The sequence below is a fragment of the Macaca thibetana genome, chromosome 1 (genome assembly GCF_024542745.1).
Source record: "Macaca thibetana thibetana isolate TM-01 chromosome 1, ASM2454274v1, whole genome shotgun sequence".
In the NCBI taxonomy this organism is placed as follows: domain Eukaryota; kingdom Metazoa; phylum Chordata; class Mammalia; order Primates; family Cercopithecidae; genus Macaca; species Macaca thibetana.
The window spans coordinates 207,258,761-207,274,152 of NC_065578.1; the positions used below are offsets into that span (position 1 = coordinate 207,258,761).

At 34.9% G+C, this 15,392-nt stretch overlaps 1 protein-coding gene across 1 annotated transcript in view; it reads right to left on the minus strand.

Annotated features, from left to right (window-relative positions):
* LYST (lysosomal trafficking regulator) overlaps positions 1–15,392 on the minus strand; it is a 198,057-nt gene that overhangs the window by 116,258 nt on the left and 66,407 nt on the right. The window contains exons 9-14 of the mRNA XM_050770460.1: positions 14,553–14,779; positions 13,982–14,048; positions 7,175–7,284; positions 4,982–5,408; positions 1,752–1,896; positions 275–448 (exon numbers count right to left, since the gene is read on the minus strand). Of these exons, the coding sequence (XP_050626417.1) occupies positions 275–448; positions 1,752–1,896; positions 4,982–5,408; positions 7,175–7,284; positions 13,982–14,048; positions 14,553–14,779 (1,150 nt within the window). The remainder of the gene's footprint in view (positions 1–274; positions 449–1,751; positions 1,897–4,981; positions 5,409–7,174; positions 7,285–13,981; positions 14,049–14,552; positions 14,780–15,392) is intronic.

A 15,392-nucleotide genomic window follows, 5' to 3' on the forward strand; every position in this document is an offset into this window, starting at 1 on the left:
TATACATAAATGTCTAAATTTCTAGGTATCTGCATGCTCCCCAAACCCAAATATTAATTTTCAACAGTCACTTCTACAGAAGGCTTATTCTGCATGAAAATGACCAATAGGAAAAAAAAGTCCAACTCTGACAGATTTGTAAGTTAAAGTATAGTAAATTTTATTGTAGTAAAAACCTAGAATTTTCTGTAATCTGTTTCAGAAGTTATAATAGACTAATGAAACATAACATTGTAACTGAGATTGACATGCATTTCCTCAAAATGCTTCCTACCTCTGTCCAGAGACCCATATGGAGATTTTCCCACGAATCTTCTTTTTCCCTTGGGGCTGCTGTAAGTAGGTGAGTACTAAATGTTGCCATTTGCTTGGGAGGAAAATATTCTCCTGTGATTCAACCTGTGCTAGTAAAACAGCTTTCACGTCATCATTTGAATCCATGCACACACTATAAAAAAAAGAGAAAAGGCATAGGCTGAAAAGATAAAAATTCTGACCTCAGTATTTAACACATATATAGTAACTATAATTCTAAATATTTAAGTAAGATTAAAAATCAGTTCTATTTTTTTTAAAGTGCTTGAAAAGTCAGTAGGTCTTCGTTTTATACCATAAGCTACTTAGTTATTCTATTATTACCTCAATTCATGAACTGAAATAGATTGGGCTCATTGGCTGGTAGTCATAATTTAGGCAATAATTTTCAGAATTCAGTTTGTAAAAATATATATATTATTACTATTTATATAGTCATCGCTCATTTAGAAATTACAATGTATTATTTGGTTCATAGAAAAATTAATATAAATGTCTAAATACCAGACTGTATTGGAGGTCTAATCTACTTTGTGGAATTACTAAAAGAACGAGGAGATAACGTACATAAGGCATCTAGTAATGTTTGTAACATTTACAAGGTAGGTATTCCTAAATAACATACTGGTTTGTTTAGATTTGAGTTTTAGACAAATAGTATCATACTCTTCATACCCAATACAAATAAAAGACCTGTATCTATACCACTTAATAAATGAGACATTATAAAAGGACAAGATAACAAGGAGAACCCAAGCTTATCAGGTAATGCCTATTAAATATATAACCCACATGGAAAACATGTTTGTTAATAACACCTTAAGACCATTACAATCTGATAGAATATTTCCATAGAACAAGACTTCAATAAGTATTTGATCTAAAATCTAACAGAGAATTATTGTATTTTATTTATTTTTTTATTTTTATTTTTATTTTTTGAGACAGTCTCACTCTGTCACCCAGACCGGAGCGCAGTGGCATGCGATCTGGGCTCTGCCTCCCGGGTTCAAGCGATTCTCCTGCTTCAGCCTCCCGAACAGCTGGGACTACAGGCATGCACCATCATGCCTGGCTAATTTTTGCGGTTTTTGTTTGTTTGTTTTGTAGAGATCGGGTTTCACTATGTTGGCCAGGCTGGTCTCAAACTCCTGACCTCAGCTGATATGACTGCCTTGGCTTCCCGAAGTGCTGGGATTACAGGTGTGACACCACGCCCAGCCGAGAATTAATGTATTTTAGATTTTATGGATTTTTGGATAGAATAATACACTATTACAAAAGTGATATTAATAGCTGTTAGAATGTATATATTTTTAAATGAGACTTTTTGTTTCGCTATAATGAAATTTTATTAGCAGATTTCACATTAATGTCTCTTACATAAATTATTTAAATACATTATCTATTCATGGGAGGCTGAGGATAATCAATACCGAAAGATAAAACTGGCATTGTGGGGATCAGCCCACACTTGGATCATCAACGCTTTGGATCCCAGTGAAATTATATGAATACATCCTTCTTCTATGAGTCTTTCACCAGGATTTATGTACTCTGCACCTTCCGGTCTGTCGCTCCCTATAAGAAAAAGATGTTAAAATGATCAGTAAAATGGTTCATAACAATTGAGTAGAAAAGTGAATTTACAAGAATACAAAGCACGTTTGTTCATTTGTAGTAGGTTACCTACCCAGAATGTCTGAGCCTGATCTGTTCTAAACAACCATATTTCCAGAGTATAGATGTTAACTCCAAAAAAGCACAAGGGATGAAAAATGGTAATTCAGTACTTTAAAAGTTATTAAATGTTTAAAAATGTATAATAACTGAGGACAACTGTGGGCATAACCAGACTGCTATGTGACAACCTATTACAATGTGTACCAAGCTTCTTTCTTCAGCTGGATTGGGTCACTATGACTTCCCTGACCCTGGTCCAGGGAGCACACATCACTGTCAATGTGTGTCATTGTCTCACACTACCAAAAATCATTCTAGAATTATCACATGGCATGATTTTTAAAAATTTTCATATTACAAATTTTAAGGAAAAACTCTAGTCTTTGAATATATTCATAATTTATATTCCCTGGTGAGTGGTCTTTGAATATAATTGCTAAGTGATTCAGAATCTCTAGTGTTTCTTTAAGGCAAGCTAGGGTAAATGCTTACAGGTTTGGGCTATCTGGTTATTCATCTTGACTCCTCTTTCTCATCTTTTAAAACACAGCACTACCTGAAGATGTATGATGATCTACTTGTCATTATAATACTTGTGACTTTATATAAAGCTATGTTATATCATAATACAAAATGCACGTCCAAAGGTTCAGACTTTTAAAGAACACTACTGCTTATTAGACTGCATACGTATTAGTTGCTATTTTTCAACAGGTAAAACCATGACCGATGTTAAAAAAAAAATACTCCCCGTAGTGATGACAATAGTTTTAAAAAAGAAGAGTTAAAGTAACTGATTATTTTGAGGCTACTGACCAAGATATAAGATGTATAGAGAACTCATATCTGACATGAAATTTTAAAAATGTTCCATACCAAATATGAACTTGTACAAATAAAAGAGTAGGACAAAACCAGTGTGTACCTAGGAATTATAGAGTACGAATATTACAAATATTTAACTTAATGCTCACAACCATCTTATAAGGTAAATATACATAGGGTGACAGAATTGAGGCGCTGAGAGGTTAATTTGTCCAAAGGCATCAGTTAGAGGTAAAAGATGTGGTATCACAGCAAAATATTCTTTATCTCTCTTCAAAAATTTATACATGTCTACTATTTTTAAGTGTTTATACAAAATCATCTTTCTAAAATATGTTTTCTAATATATTCTTAAAATAAAAAATTAAGACAAAACTTTCTAATATTTACTTTTCTCAGGTCACTATGTACATTTATTCATTTTATAAGAGACTGTTTACATTGAGATTGCCTCCATTAAAACATGAGAAGGCAATCTGCATAGCTTATAGTATAGTAGCAATGTCAAGGCTCTGGAATTAAAAACAGGTGGATTTCAATTCCTTTTCCTCACTTACCAGCTATATAATTTGGTCATGCTACTTAACTTCCTCTAAAAATACAGATAGTATGAGCACTTACTAACTTGTTAATATTAAAAATGTATATAGAAACAGCTGAGCAAAGTGACATATATACAGAAAGCACTCAACGCACATTAGATAGCATCATAATAAATATTATCACATGTAGAGCTATCAGTTCTTAGGTGGCAAAATTCAATCCACAACAGAAAATTCTAGTGAAGGCATAGTGTCCTAAAACAGAGGTTCCACTGGGTGAGAAAGATTTGTGGAATGAAGAGCTAATAATAATGAATAATGAAAGATTTGTGGAATTGAGGGCTGCATCTCCATGTACATATAAAGCCCTAAACATCTGTCTCATCCAGTCATTTCATTCATTCCATAGGCCCTAAGAATTATCCCACCTACTTCACTTTCCATCACCATAAACTGTTTTTCAATGAACAGTTTTTTTCTGCCCTAGTCATATGAGAAACAAGGTGCAGTATAATAGCAATTCTTCAGTTAAAGAAGGAACTGGAATGAAATTTATTCTAATGTTGGAGAATGGCTGATGCATTTAAACATTCTGTGACAGGAACTAGGGGAGGGTCACTGAGGTAAGACACAGCATGAGAAGGAGAACTTGAAATAAAAGAGAGAAGGACGTTCACAGGCCGGGTGCAGTGCCTCACACCTGTAATCCCAGCACTTTGAGAGACTGAGGCGGGCGGATCGCAAGGTCAGCAGACTGAGACCATCCTGGCTAACACGGTGAAACCCGTCTCTACTAAAAACACAAAAAATTAGCCGGGCATGGTGGCACACGCCCGTAGTCCCAGCTACTTGGGAGGCTGAGGCAGGAGCATCACTCGAACCTGGGAGGCAGAGGTTGCAATGAGCCTCAAAAAAAAAATAAAAACAAAAACAAAAACAAAAAAGCAGGTGGCTCACACCTGCAACCCTAACACTTTGGGAGGCTGAGGCAGGCAGATCATTTGAGGTCAGGAGTTTGAGACCAGCCTGGCCAACATAGTGAAACCCCATCTTTACTAAAAATATAAAATTAGCCAGGCATGGTGGCCAGCGCCTGAATCCCAGCTACTCGGGAAGCTGAGGCAGTAGAATTGCTTGAACCTGGGAGGCGGAGGTTGCAGTGAGCCAAGATCGCACCATTGCACTCCAGCCTGGGCGAAACTCTGCCTCAAAAAAAAAAAGAAAGAAAATGAAATGCGGACTGTCTAACAGAGGCTGGGAAATAACAGAAAGAAAAGCAGCTATAGGGTTTATCCTTTTCTAACATCAGGAGCCACACTAATCCAGTAATGGGACCAGGAAAGAAGTTCCATAAGGAACTCTAGGGGCTGATGACCCCAGAAAAAGTTGTATTTGTGGTGTCCCCTTCACCCCTATAAAAAACTAAAGTATCTGTAATGGATATTCAAGGCTATATGACAACTCAGGCTTTGATAAGTCAGGACCTACCATCACTAAGGCATTTAAGGTGAAGAACATGTTAACAGTGTTAAGAACACTACTACATTTTTACTGCTCAAGGAAAATTAGGGTCTGAAAACTCTTCGTGTACAAATCAGATAATCCTGTCATCATACCTGTACCATCAAAGCTGCTATCTGGTAAAATTAATGATTTGTTTCTTTTCTTTATGTTCTTTCCTTTTTCTGCGGTACTCTCAGCTTCATGGATACATTCCACATTAAACCACAGTGAAACACTGAAACCTTCTGATAGGTGTGGCCAGCAGTTTTGCCCCAGCAACGGCAGGTGGACTGGGGCTATGTGCCAAGATGAAAGCAGCCGATGGGGAAAACTCTCTCTATCAGCCTCTTTCTTGCTCCGTGAAACTCGTGCTCTTCTCAATAAACCCATGGCCTTACTGTTTAAAATCCCAGGATACTTTTGTGATGAAACACCGTTGCTTAAATTTGGAGTGTGCAGTAAAGGGAAGGTTAGATACTGTGAAGGGCTCATAGTAGTATCACTTTCAATAATTTTCAGAATACCTAGAAGAAGAATTTTCTAGAGAAAAGGAAAAACAAATGAAACTTTCTAATCATGTAATAAAGTACATAATAATCTTGAAATTTACGTTATACATGAAAATACAAACATACCCATACATATCAGTATTCCTATATAAATACCTTCCTATCTCCCACATCTTTAAAATTTTCATTTTTTCATAGCTGAGATAAAATATGAAACAGATTTCATTCTTTTTTTTTTTTTTTTTTTTTTTTAAAGACAGAGTCTCACTCTGTTGCCCAGGCTAGAGTGTAGTGGCGTGATCTCGGCTCACTGCAACCTCTGCCTCCCAGGTTCAAGTGATTCTCCTGCCTCAGCCTCCTGAGTAGCTGGGATTACAGGTGCATGCCACCACGCCCAGCTAATTTTTGTATTTTTAGTAGAGACGGGGTTTCATCATATTGGTCAGGCTGGTCTCGAACTCCTGACCTCAGGTGATCTGCCTGCCTCGGCCTCCCAAAATGCTGGGATTACAGGCGTGAGCCATGGTGCCCTGCCTTAGATGTTTTTTTGTTAAAATTTTTTATTTTTAATTTTTGTGGATACATGGTAAGTACATATATTTATGGGGTACCTAGATTTTTTGATACATATTTAGATTTAATAGTTATGATTTGGTTTTAAATTTTAAATTAAAAATAATACTTATATCAAGAATCATTTCTACTAACGAAAAATGTTTATTTCTAAGTAAACTATGGTTCTTCTCCCAATTATTTTTAAATCAGAGATATAACCAGAGACATTACATATTCTCCAGATTTCTGACTTTAGAGCATGACTGTCTTCATAAAACTGAGTATTCAATTGCTTTCCAATTTATTTCACATGATTTTTTTCATATCAAGTAAATTTTCTTCCATCTGTGTTTGGCAAACTGAAACAAGGTTTTAAACTTTTATTTATATTACAAGTTTTTGGTTAAACTGAAATGTAGAATTTACAGAAAATACAAGAGGAAATGCACATTTAATTAAAGGCAAGAACAATGACTAAGGAGAGAGAAGGAAAAAAATAAAAAAGATTAACCTAGTACAATGTCCTATTCATGCTTAAAATAACACCTGATGTTGATTATGATAATGACAAATATACTTAGAAGAAGTAATAAAAAAGCATTCCACAAATATAGCAGCCAGTTTTCAATGATCTACACTAGTGGTTTTTAACCCATGTTCCACAGAGCTCCCTTAGGAACCTTGGGACTGGAGCAGGGTGATAAAGTGGGCAGGGCTCTGGAACATCCAAATCCCACTACGAAGTAGCTCCAAAGTTTTCTGTCTTATTTGCTTATGCTTCTAGTCAAGGTTTCATTATAAAAAATGGGTTTCCTAGCAAATAATTGTTTAAAAGACACTAAGCCACACCAATGGAAAGGGGAAGTGTAGACAATAACTGAAGAGTATAGTGGATAATAACCTTTTGAGAAGGATAATCCCTAAGATGGTTATAACTATTCACAATTAAGCTCTCTTTAGTAATTAAAATTATTCAGCTTTTCTAAGCACAAAAATTGGAGATGGGGTGGGTAAAGAAAAGATAATCTCAGTGATATGTCTGGTTAATCAAAATTGAAGTGAAATGGTTAAAATATATGCAAATAATTGAGCATTTCACACACAATAATAAGAAATTGACTATACCAATTGTCACATCAAAAGAGCTTAGTAACATTTCTAAATAATTAAAAATACATTCTATTAAAAATTATAAGTGAAAGAATTTATCAGTGAAAAATGTAAAGATTATAGCATATTTACTGTGCAAGGAGATTTCTCTAGAAATATTCTCAAAAGAAGGGTTAGCTCTTCTGAACATGTTCTTGAACTCATCAAAGATACCAAAAGATCCACCAATACTTTCTGGCATGCTAAATTAAAGAAAGAGGAAAAAAATTAAGGCTAGTATACAATTAGAGGAACAAATGAGCAATTTCACCAAAAGAGCTAAAATACTATTGTCACTTTTTGAATGGATTATAAAAAATCTAGTATAGCAATCACAAAATTTGCTGAAGAAATAGCCATATAACTAAATGTAAATCAACCAACCAACCGTCAAAAACAACAAAAACCACTTTTCTTTTTAATATTATTATTTTTTTAGACAGAGTCTCATTCTGTCACCCAGGCTGGAATGCAATGGCATGATCTCAGCTCACTGCAACCTCCACCTCCCAGGTACAAGTGATTCTCCTGCCTCAGCCTCTCGAGGAGCTGGGACTACAGGCACGTGTTACCATGCCCAGCTGATTTTTGTATTTTTAGTAGAGACGGGGTTTTGCCATGTTGGCCAAGCTGGTCTCAAACTCCTGACCTCAGGTGATCCACCCGCCTCGGCCTCCCAAAGTGCTGGGATTACAGGCGTGAGCCACCGTGCCCGGCTGGCATGAGCTCACTTTTCTTAAAGATTAATTAGCTACAAATAAACTAAGAGCATTCTTTAAAGAAGCATAAATCAACATAATATTTGTTAAGCTAATACTTCTATATAATAAAATAGTCTGCTAACTTCTAATCTTGAAAATGTTTAAATTATATCTATCACTTTTTAAGTACAAAATTAGATGACAAGTAGTAGAAATATTAAAGATGATTTAAATACTTAAATATCACCAACTATTTAGTTTGAACATTTTCTTTATTCCATCATAGGTTTAGCACAAAACATAAATGGTGATACACAAATTCATAGAATTCTTTAGAGCAAAATAATAACTAATATTTGTAGAGCAAATTATAGTGTTCAAAGTATTTTTACATGCTTTATTTCAGCTGATCCTCACCAAAAACAAAAAAACCCTACAAAATAAATATTATCTCCACTTTGACCTGAAAGAAATAATCTTGATTTAAAACCTGAGATAAGTTTTAAAAGATTGGTAGTTTTGGAAGACCTGGAGGTTAGAGAATAGAAGCTGTATTTAAGCAACATATTTTGCAGAAGCAATGAGCTGACACAGTAGTAAAATAGTACATACATCTGGAGAGACTACTTGCAATGAGACCATAAAATAGCCTGGACTTTGTCTTGTACATAACATGAATCCATTAAAGGTTTTTAAGTAGGAAAATAATATGATCAAAGTGTGTGTGCTTAGTTTTTTATTTTTCCAGTTCAAAACTAACAGATTCCAGTTAAAAATGGGGGAATGGATATATACACTTGCTTCTGTGTACTACTGAAAACTCACAGCATTAAAGTACAGAATTATAAGAAGGAAGAAACCCATAACAGCAAAAATATGTGGGGGCAGTGGGCATTGGGGCACATCTAGTGAAAGATTTAAAAATATTTCTTGAAGATGGAAAAGCAGATGGATAAAAGACAAAGCTGCAACCTAGAATTCCTTTGAATTAAAAAGAGGTTCAGAGCAGTAGGAAGCCGAGCTGTCCATCTAAGGTCTGGAGAGAAAGTGAGAGTGCGGCTGACAATACAGGGATTAATGAAAGGTCTCTCTGTGAATATCCACCTCTCTCCTGTTTCTCAGTACACAGCACAGATAGTTCAGTATTCACTTTTAGGTCCCAAACCTGATAACTCTTCTCTAAAGAAACGAAGTGGATTACCAGGCAAAAGCTCAGGTGTATATAGGCTTTTAGCATCATGGCTACCGAGTATAACTGTCCAGTCTGCAGACTGAACAAACTGCCTAACCAGAGGGAAAAGCAGAGACTAAAATAAAGCATGAATGCTGTATGCCAAGCCATGTATCCTAGTTTTGGGCTGTGATGCCTGGATCAAGAAAGGGATGCCTTTTTTCTCAGCACAAAGACACTATAAGCCAGCCAAGCCCTATATGTGAAAGATGCATTTTTCTAAGGTATGCAAACTGCCATGCAGGGTAATAGTATCCCTAATGGTCCCCCAAAGTAAAGCTCTCTTCATTACAGTGTTTAGGAAGCCCCTAATCATCCAACGGCACATTCACACAGAGCTCTTCAACATATTACCCACTCAGGAAAGAGGCCAAAATAGAAAATAAATTCACTTTCACAGTATTAGAGGAAATCTCCAACAGTTTTGCTAAATATAAATAGGCTAAAAAGGTTCATAAAAATATTAGAGAATTAGCAACCTAAAGCAGTAAAAACAATACTTAAAAAACAAGAAACAGACAAAACTGACCCCAGAGGAAAATGAGATAATTTGGGGACAGAAGAAACTTTAAGATGTTTGTTACTATAATCAAATATATACGAGGAGATATTATATCCTTATATGAAAAAGAAATAACCAGAAAACAGTCAAGCAAAAAAGAGTTCTTAAATATTAAAATTACCAAAATGAAAAATTAAATAAAAGGTTGGGATTGAAAAAATGTCTCAAGATGTAGCATAAAAACAGTGACATAGTCAATATGACAGGAAAGATAATCTTATCTTTGCAAGATCAATTGGGAAGGCTCAAGATTACAATTAGAATACAAGAAAAAAAAGAGAAGGGAATATGGAGAGGAGAAAATTATTTTTTAAAATAATAACGCTTCATGATCCTGTATTAGATCTAAGATATGACACTAAAAGCAAGGCAATGAAAGTCAAAATAGACAAATAGGACTTCATAAAAATCTTTTAAAACGTGCTATCAAAGTAAACCATCAAGAAAGTGAACAGACAGCACAAATAATGGGAGAAAATATTTGCAAACCACATATCTGATGAGGACCTTCCATCTAGAATATATAAAAAAACTCTTACTATTCAATAATCAAAACACAAATCACCAGTATAAAAATGGCTGAAGGATTTGGATAGACATTTCTCTGAAGAAATCCAAAGAAAATATGCAAATAGCTAATAAGCACACTGCTATGGTGTAAATATCTGTCCCCTCCAAAACTCAAGTTGAAATTTGGTTTCCATTGTGGTAGTGTTAAGAGATGGGATATTTGGGAGGTGACTGGGTCATGAGGAGTCTGCCCTCATGGGTGGGATTCATGCCCTTATGAAAGGGAGAGTTCAGCCCCCTTTTGCCTCTTTTCCTTTCTGCCTTTTGCCATGTGAGGATGCAGCAAGAAGGCCCTTGCAAGATGCTGGCACTTTGATCTTGGACTTTCAGTCTCTAGAACTATGAGAAAATAAAAATCTGTTCATTATAAATCACTCAGTCTGTGGTATTCCATTATAGTAGCACAAAAGGGACTAAGGCACACACAAAGATATACTTAATACATTAGCCTTCAGGGAAATACAAATCAAAACCACAGCAAGATACCACTTCATATCCACTAGGAGAGATATAATTAAAAAGGCATATAATAACAAGTGTTGGCAAGAACGTGAAGAAATTAGAACCCTTATACACTGATGGTAAGAATGTAAAATGGTATAGCCATTTTGGGCAATCGTCTGTCAATTTCTCAAATGATTAAACACAGAGTTACCATATGACCCAAAAGAAATGACTCAAGAGAAATGAAAACATATGTTCACACAAGAAAACTGTACATGAGTGTTCATAGCAGCATTATTCATAGTAGCAAAAAAGTAGGACAACCCAAATGTCCATCAACTGAAGAATGGAAAAATCAAATGCAGTATACCCACACAGTGGAATGTTATTTCAGCCAAAAAAGAAAAGAAGCAGAGAAGGGGAAAAGTAACTTTATAGTGGAGAGACCTGACAAACACTACTTAATGCAAGTGATCAGGGTCAACATCAGCAATTATAAATCATGTTGACAATATGTACCCTTGATATGATTTAATGACAATGGCACTTTGCTTCTATGATCTTCCTCTCAAAAGTCCATACCCCTAGTGTAATCATGACTTTTGACCAAGGTGCCAAAACTTTCATTCAATGGGGGAGGAACAGCCTCTTCAACAAATGGTGCTAAGAAAATTGGATATTCACATGCAAAAACATAATAATAAAGTTGGCTCCTTACCTAACACCATATACAAAGTTTAACTCAAAATGAATTCAGGACCTAAATGTAAAACTATATATCGCTCAGAATAAAACTTACGGGGAACACTCCATAATATTGGATTTGTCAATGATTTCTTAGATATGACACCAAAGGTACAGCCAACTAAATAAAAAAATAGATAAACTGGACTTCAAAATGAAAAACTTTTGTGCATCAAAGGATACTATCAACAGAGTAAAAAGACAACCCACAGAATAGGAGAAAATATTAACATATCACATATCTGATAAGGAATCAATATCCAGAATATATAGAGAACTCTTAAACCTCAACAACAAAAAAAGAAACAACCCAATTCGAACATAAGCAGAGGACTTGAATAGACATTTCTTCAAACAAGATATACAAATGGCCAATAAGTACATGAAAAGAGGTTCAACATCACTAATCATTAGGGAAATACAAATCAAAATCACAAGATAGCACAATGAGAAAAATGTCAAACAAATTCTAATACAGGGACATTCTTCAAAATACCTGACCAGTGCCCCTCAAAACTGTCAAGGCCAACAAAAACAAGGAAAGTCTGAGAAACTGTTACAGTCAAGAGGTACCTAAGAAGACACGACAACTAACTATTATGTAGTATTATCCTGGATAAAATCCTTGAACAGAAAAAGGACATTATGTAAAAATTTAAGAAATCTGAATTATGGACTTTAGTCAATAATAACATATCAATATAAGTTCATTAATTATAATACATACATCACAAAAAGTTAGATGTTAATAATAAGGGAAACTGGCAGGGAAGGGTGTAATGAGGGAACTCTATAATAGCTGTTCAATTTCTCTGTAAATCTAAAGGTGTTCTAAAAAATAAAGTCTATTAATAAAAACTGAAGGAGAATTGCTTAACCTGGGAGGCAGAGGTTGCAGTGAACTGAGATCGCACCACTGCACTCCAGCCTGGGCGACAAGAGCAAAACTCTGTCTACAAGAAAAAAACAAAAACCAAAAAAAACCTGAAAAAAAGGAATCCATACAAAGTAAGAAATTTAAAACATGATTAGAGAACTAAAGTGCTGAAACATGCTACCACATGAATGAAGGTTGAAAGCATCATGCTATGTGAAAGAAACCAGTCACAAAAGACCACATATTCCATGTATATGGAAAAACATCCAGAAGAGAAAGTAGATGAGTAATTGCAGAAGAATCCGTGTAGAGGACGGTTAAGAGGCAATGGGCAATGACTGCTAAAGGGTACAGGGTTTCTTTCGGAGGTGATGAAAATGTTCTAAAATTAATTGTGGTGATGGTTGCACAGCTCTGTAAATAAACCGCCTACTACAAAACACTGAACTCTACACTTTAAATAGGTGAAAGTTATGGTATGGGAATTATATCCCAATAAAGCTGTTATTAAATAATGGAACGTAATTTCTCAGAGTTAAAATGGAAACACATATTCAGAACACAAGGGTTCACTAAGTGCCTAGCGTAATAAATAAAAATACACCCATATACTAAATAAGTAAATGAATGAGAAGAGAAAGCTTTTCCTTAAAGTACAATCTCAGTGAATAAATGCAGAAGGAATGATGGAAATAGAAAATCACTATTTGGCAGATACCACAGAATTAACTGTCTCACTCAAGAATCATCATACTTTCATATTTTTTCATAATACTAAAATTAGTGGATAAAAGAATGAGAAAAAGTACATTTACATAGTCTCAAGTTATCTTCCCACAAGATACTTATTAATTATAAAGGGATAATAGTAACTTTATAATAGAGAAACAGCAAACACCTCCTTAACCACATGATCAAAGTTAATATCACCAGTAGTAAGATCCATATATCATAAATCCTTTTGATTTGATGCACTCAGAAGGACCCAGTATCACTTCTGAGTACTCCTGCCAAAAATGTATAACCTGAATTTAATCATGAGAAAACATCACACAAACCAAAATTAACGTCTCGTGTAGGCTAGCCTTAAGTTCTCCAATTAAAATGTAGATTTATTGTGATTAGCAATCATATTATACATTCATTATGACTTCCTCAAATGTCTGAGGAAGTACCAAGTACAGAGTAATCAATATCAGATATGGCAACAACATAGCGTTAGACTGGGTTTACAGTCCCCACAATGCCACTTCTATGTATATGACCCTGAACAAGTCAACCCCTTGGAATCTAGATTTTCCTCTCTATAAACATACTTGCACTCTGTCTATTTCATTGTGTGGATCTGAGGAACAAATGGGATAATGCACATAAAGACGCTTTTTTGAAATCACAGAGCACTATGCCAATAGAAGACTTTTTTTTTTTGAGACAGGGTCTTGCTCTGTCACCCAGACTGGAGTGCAGTGGCACGATCACGGCTCACTGCAGCCTTGGCCTCCTGGGCCTAAGTGATCCTCCCACCTCAGCCTCCCGAGTAGCTAGGACCACAGGCATGCGCCACCAAACCTGGCTGATTTTTATAGATGGGGTCTCTTTATATTGCCCAGGCTGGTCTTGAACTCCCAGGCTCAAGTGATCCGCCTACCACCTCAGCCTCCCAAAGTGCTAAGATCACAGACATGAGCCACCACATCCGGCCAGAAGCCATTATTATCAACTTTTCACAAAAAATAATTTCAGAGCTATTGTTAAAACAGTTTCAACTTACCTTGAAAATCAGAATCGGCCTGTGTTAAAATACTCAAGAACCCTCCTAAAAGATTTTTCACAGTTCCCTGAAGATTACAAAAAAAAAAACAAAATTAAATTACTTACCTCACAGAAGCATGAAACAACTGTAATGTCATAATAAATTATATGATAGGGTATCTACTATATGTGTATATATGTATTTTAAAATGACTAAAAAGACTACTATGTGTAGGATTATACTAATTTTCATTTTCTTTTTATACTGTTTTTAAATTTTCTGATTTTTCAAAACAGTGAGCATATATTCAAATTAAATGCATTTTAAAAAATATTACCCATTCTCAGAAATAGATGAGAATTTACTACTGGCTAGCAAAGGACATTAACTTTTTATGCTACTTTTAAAAAACTATGGAATTAGAAGATTTTGGAATACCACTTGTAGGTAAAAACACACCTGAGGTACCAGCAAAGATAAGTAATCATCTCGAATAATTTTCAGAAAAGTTGGGTTATACATTAAGGAGATGTTATTGGGTGATGAGTCTGATAAATATTGATCACATTTAACTAAATGAATCTTTTACCTGTTGCATGAGCAGAAAAATATTCTTTTCTTTCTGCCTAATAATTCTCAAAAAACTCTCAAATACATGGGCAAGCACATCAAGTTTGGCTTTACTAGCAGAAAGCAAATTTAATTCCAGCATACAAATCTCAGGATATATTATTTCCCCTTGAGTGAGGTTTTCGAGTAAGTCATTTGGACTGCTTGATGCACTGAAACCTTCTGTTTCAGACTTTAAGTCTACCCCTGAAAAGAGAAAAACAAAAGATTATTTTTATTCCCTAAACACTAAATATTTCAAACTTTATTAATCATTTAGAAGATCTAGTGGCAAAAGTACTATTCAGAGGATGCTTACAAAACCTTTTCCAATCTTTTCCTACAACACAACTTATGACAATGATATGGGTATTCTGAAGATTAATGAGTTGCCTTAAAAGCAATTTTCATCTTCAGTAGAACCACAAATTTTACAAATAAACAAGAATTTTTATAGACATATGATACAGATTTAACATATCCCATGGACACAACTTTAAAAAAAAAAAACCTATTCAAACTTTCTGACCCCCCAAATACCTAAATCACAGAGCAGTTCAATTTGCCTACCCAAATCTTTGTGAAAATAGCAGGCTTGGCTATTGGTTGGATGAATTATCAATTTTGCCGACTTCATAACTGAGAAACAATCCTGTCTTATTGAATATTGCATTTTGGAAAAATTGACTTATAAGATCTTTTAAGACTGCTGTGCTCTTAATAAAACGTTGATATAGTTAAGAAATTTATAAATTTCACCACCCAGTTACGATTACAACATCACCCAGGTTATCTATTTCTATTTTATTATCTATTTCTA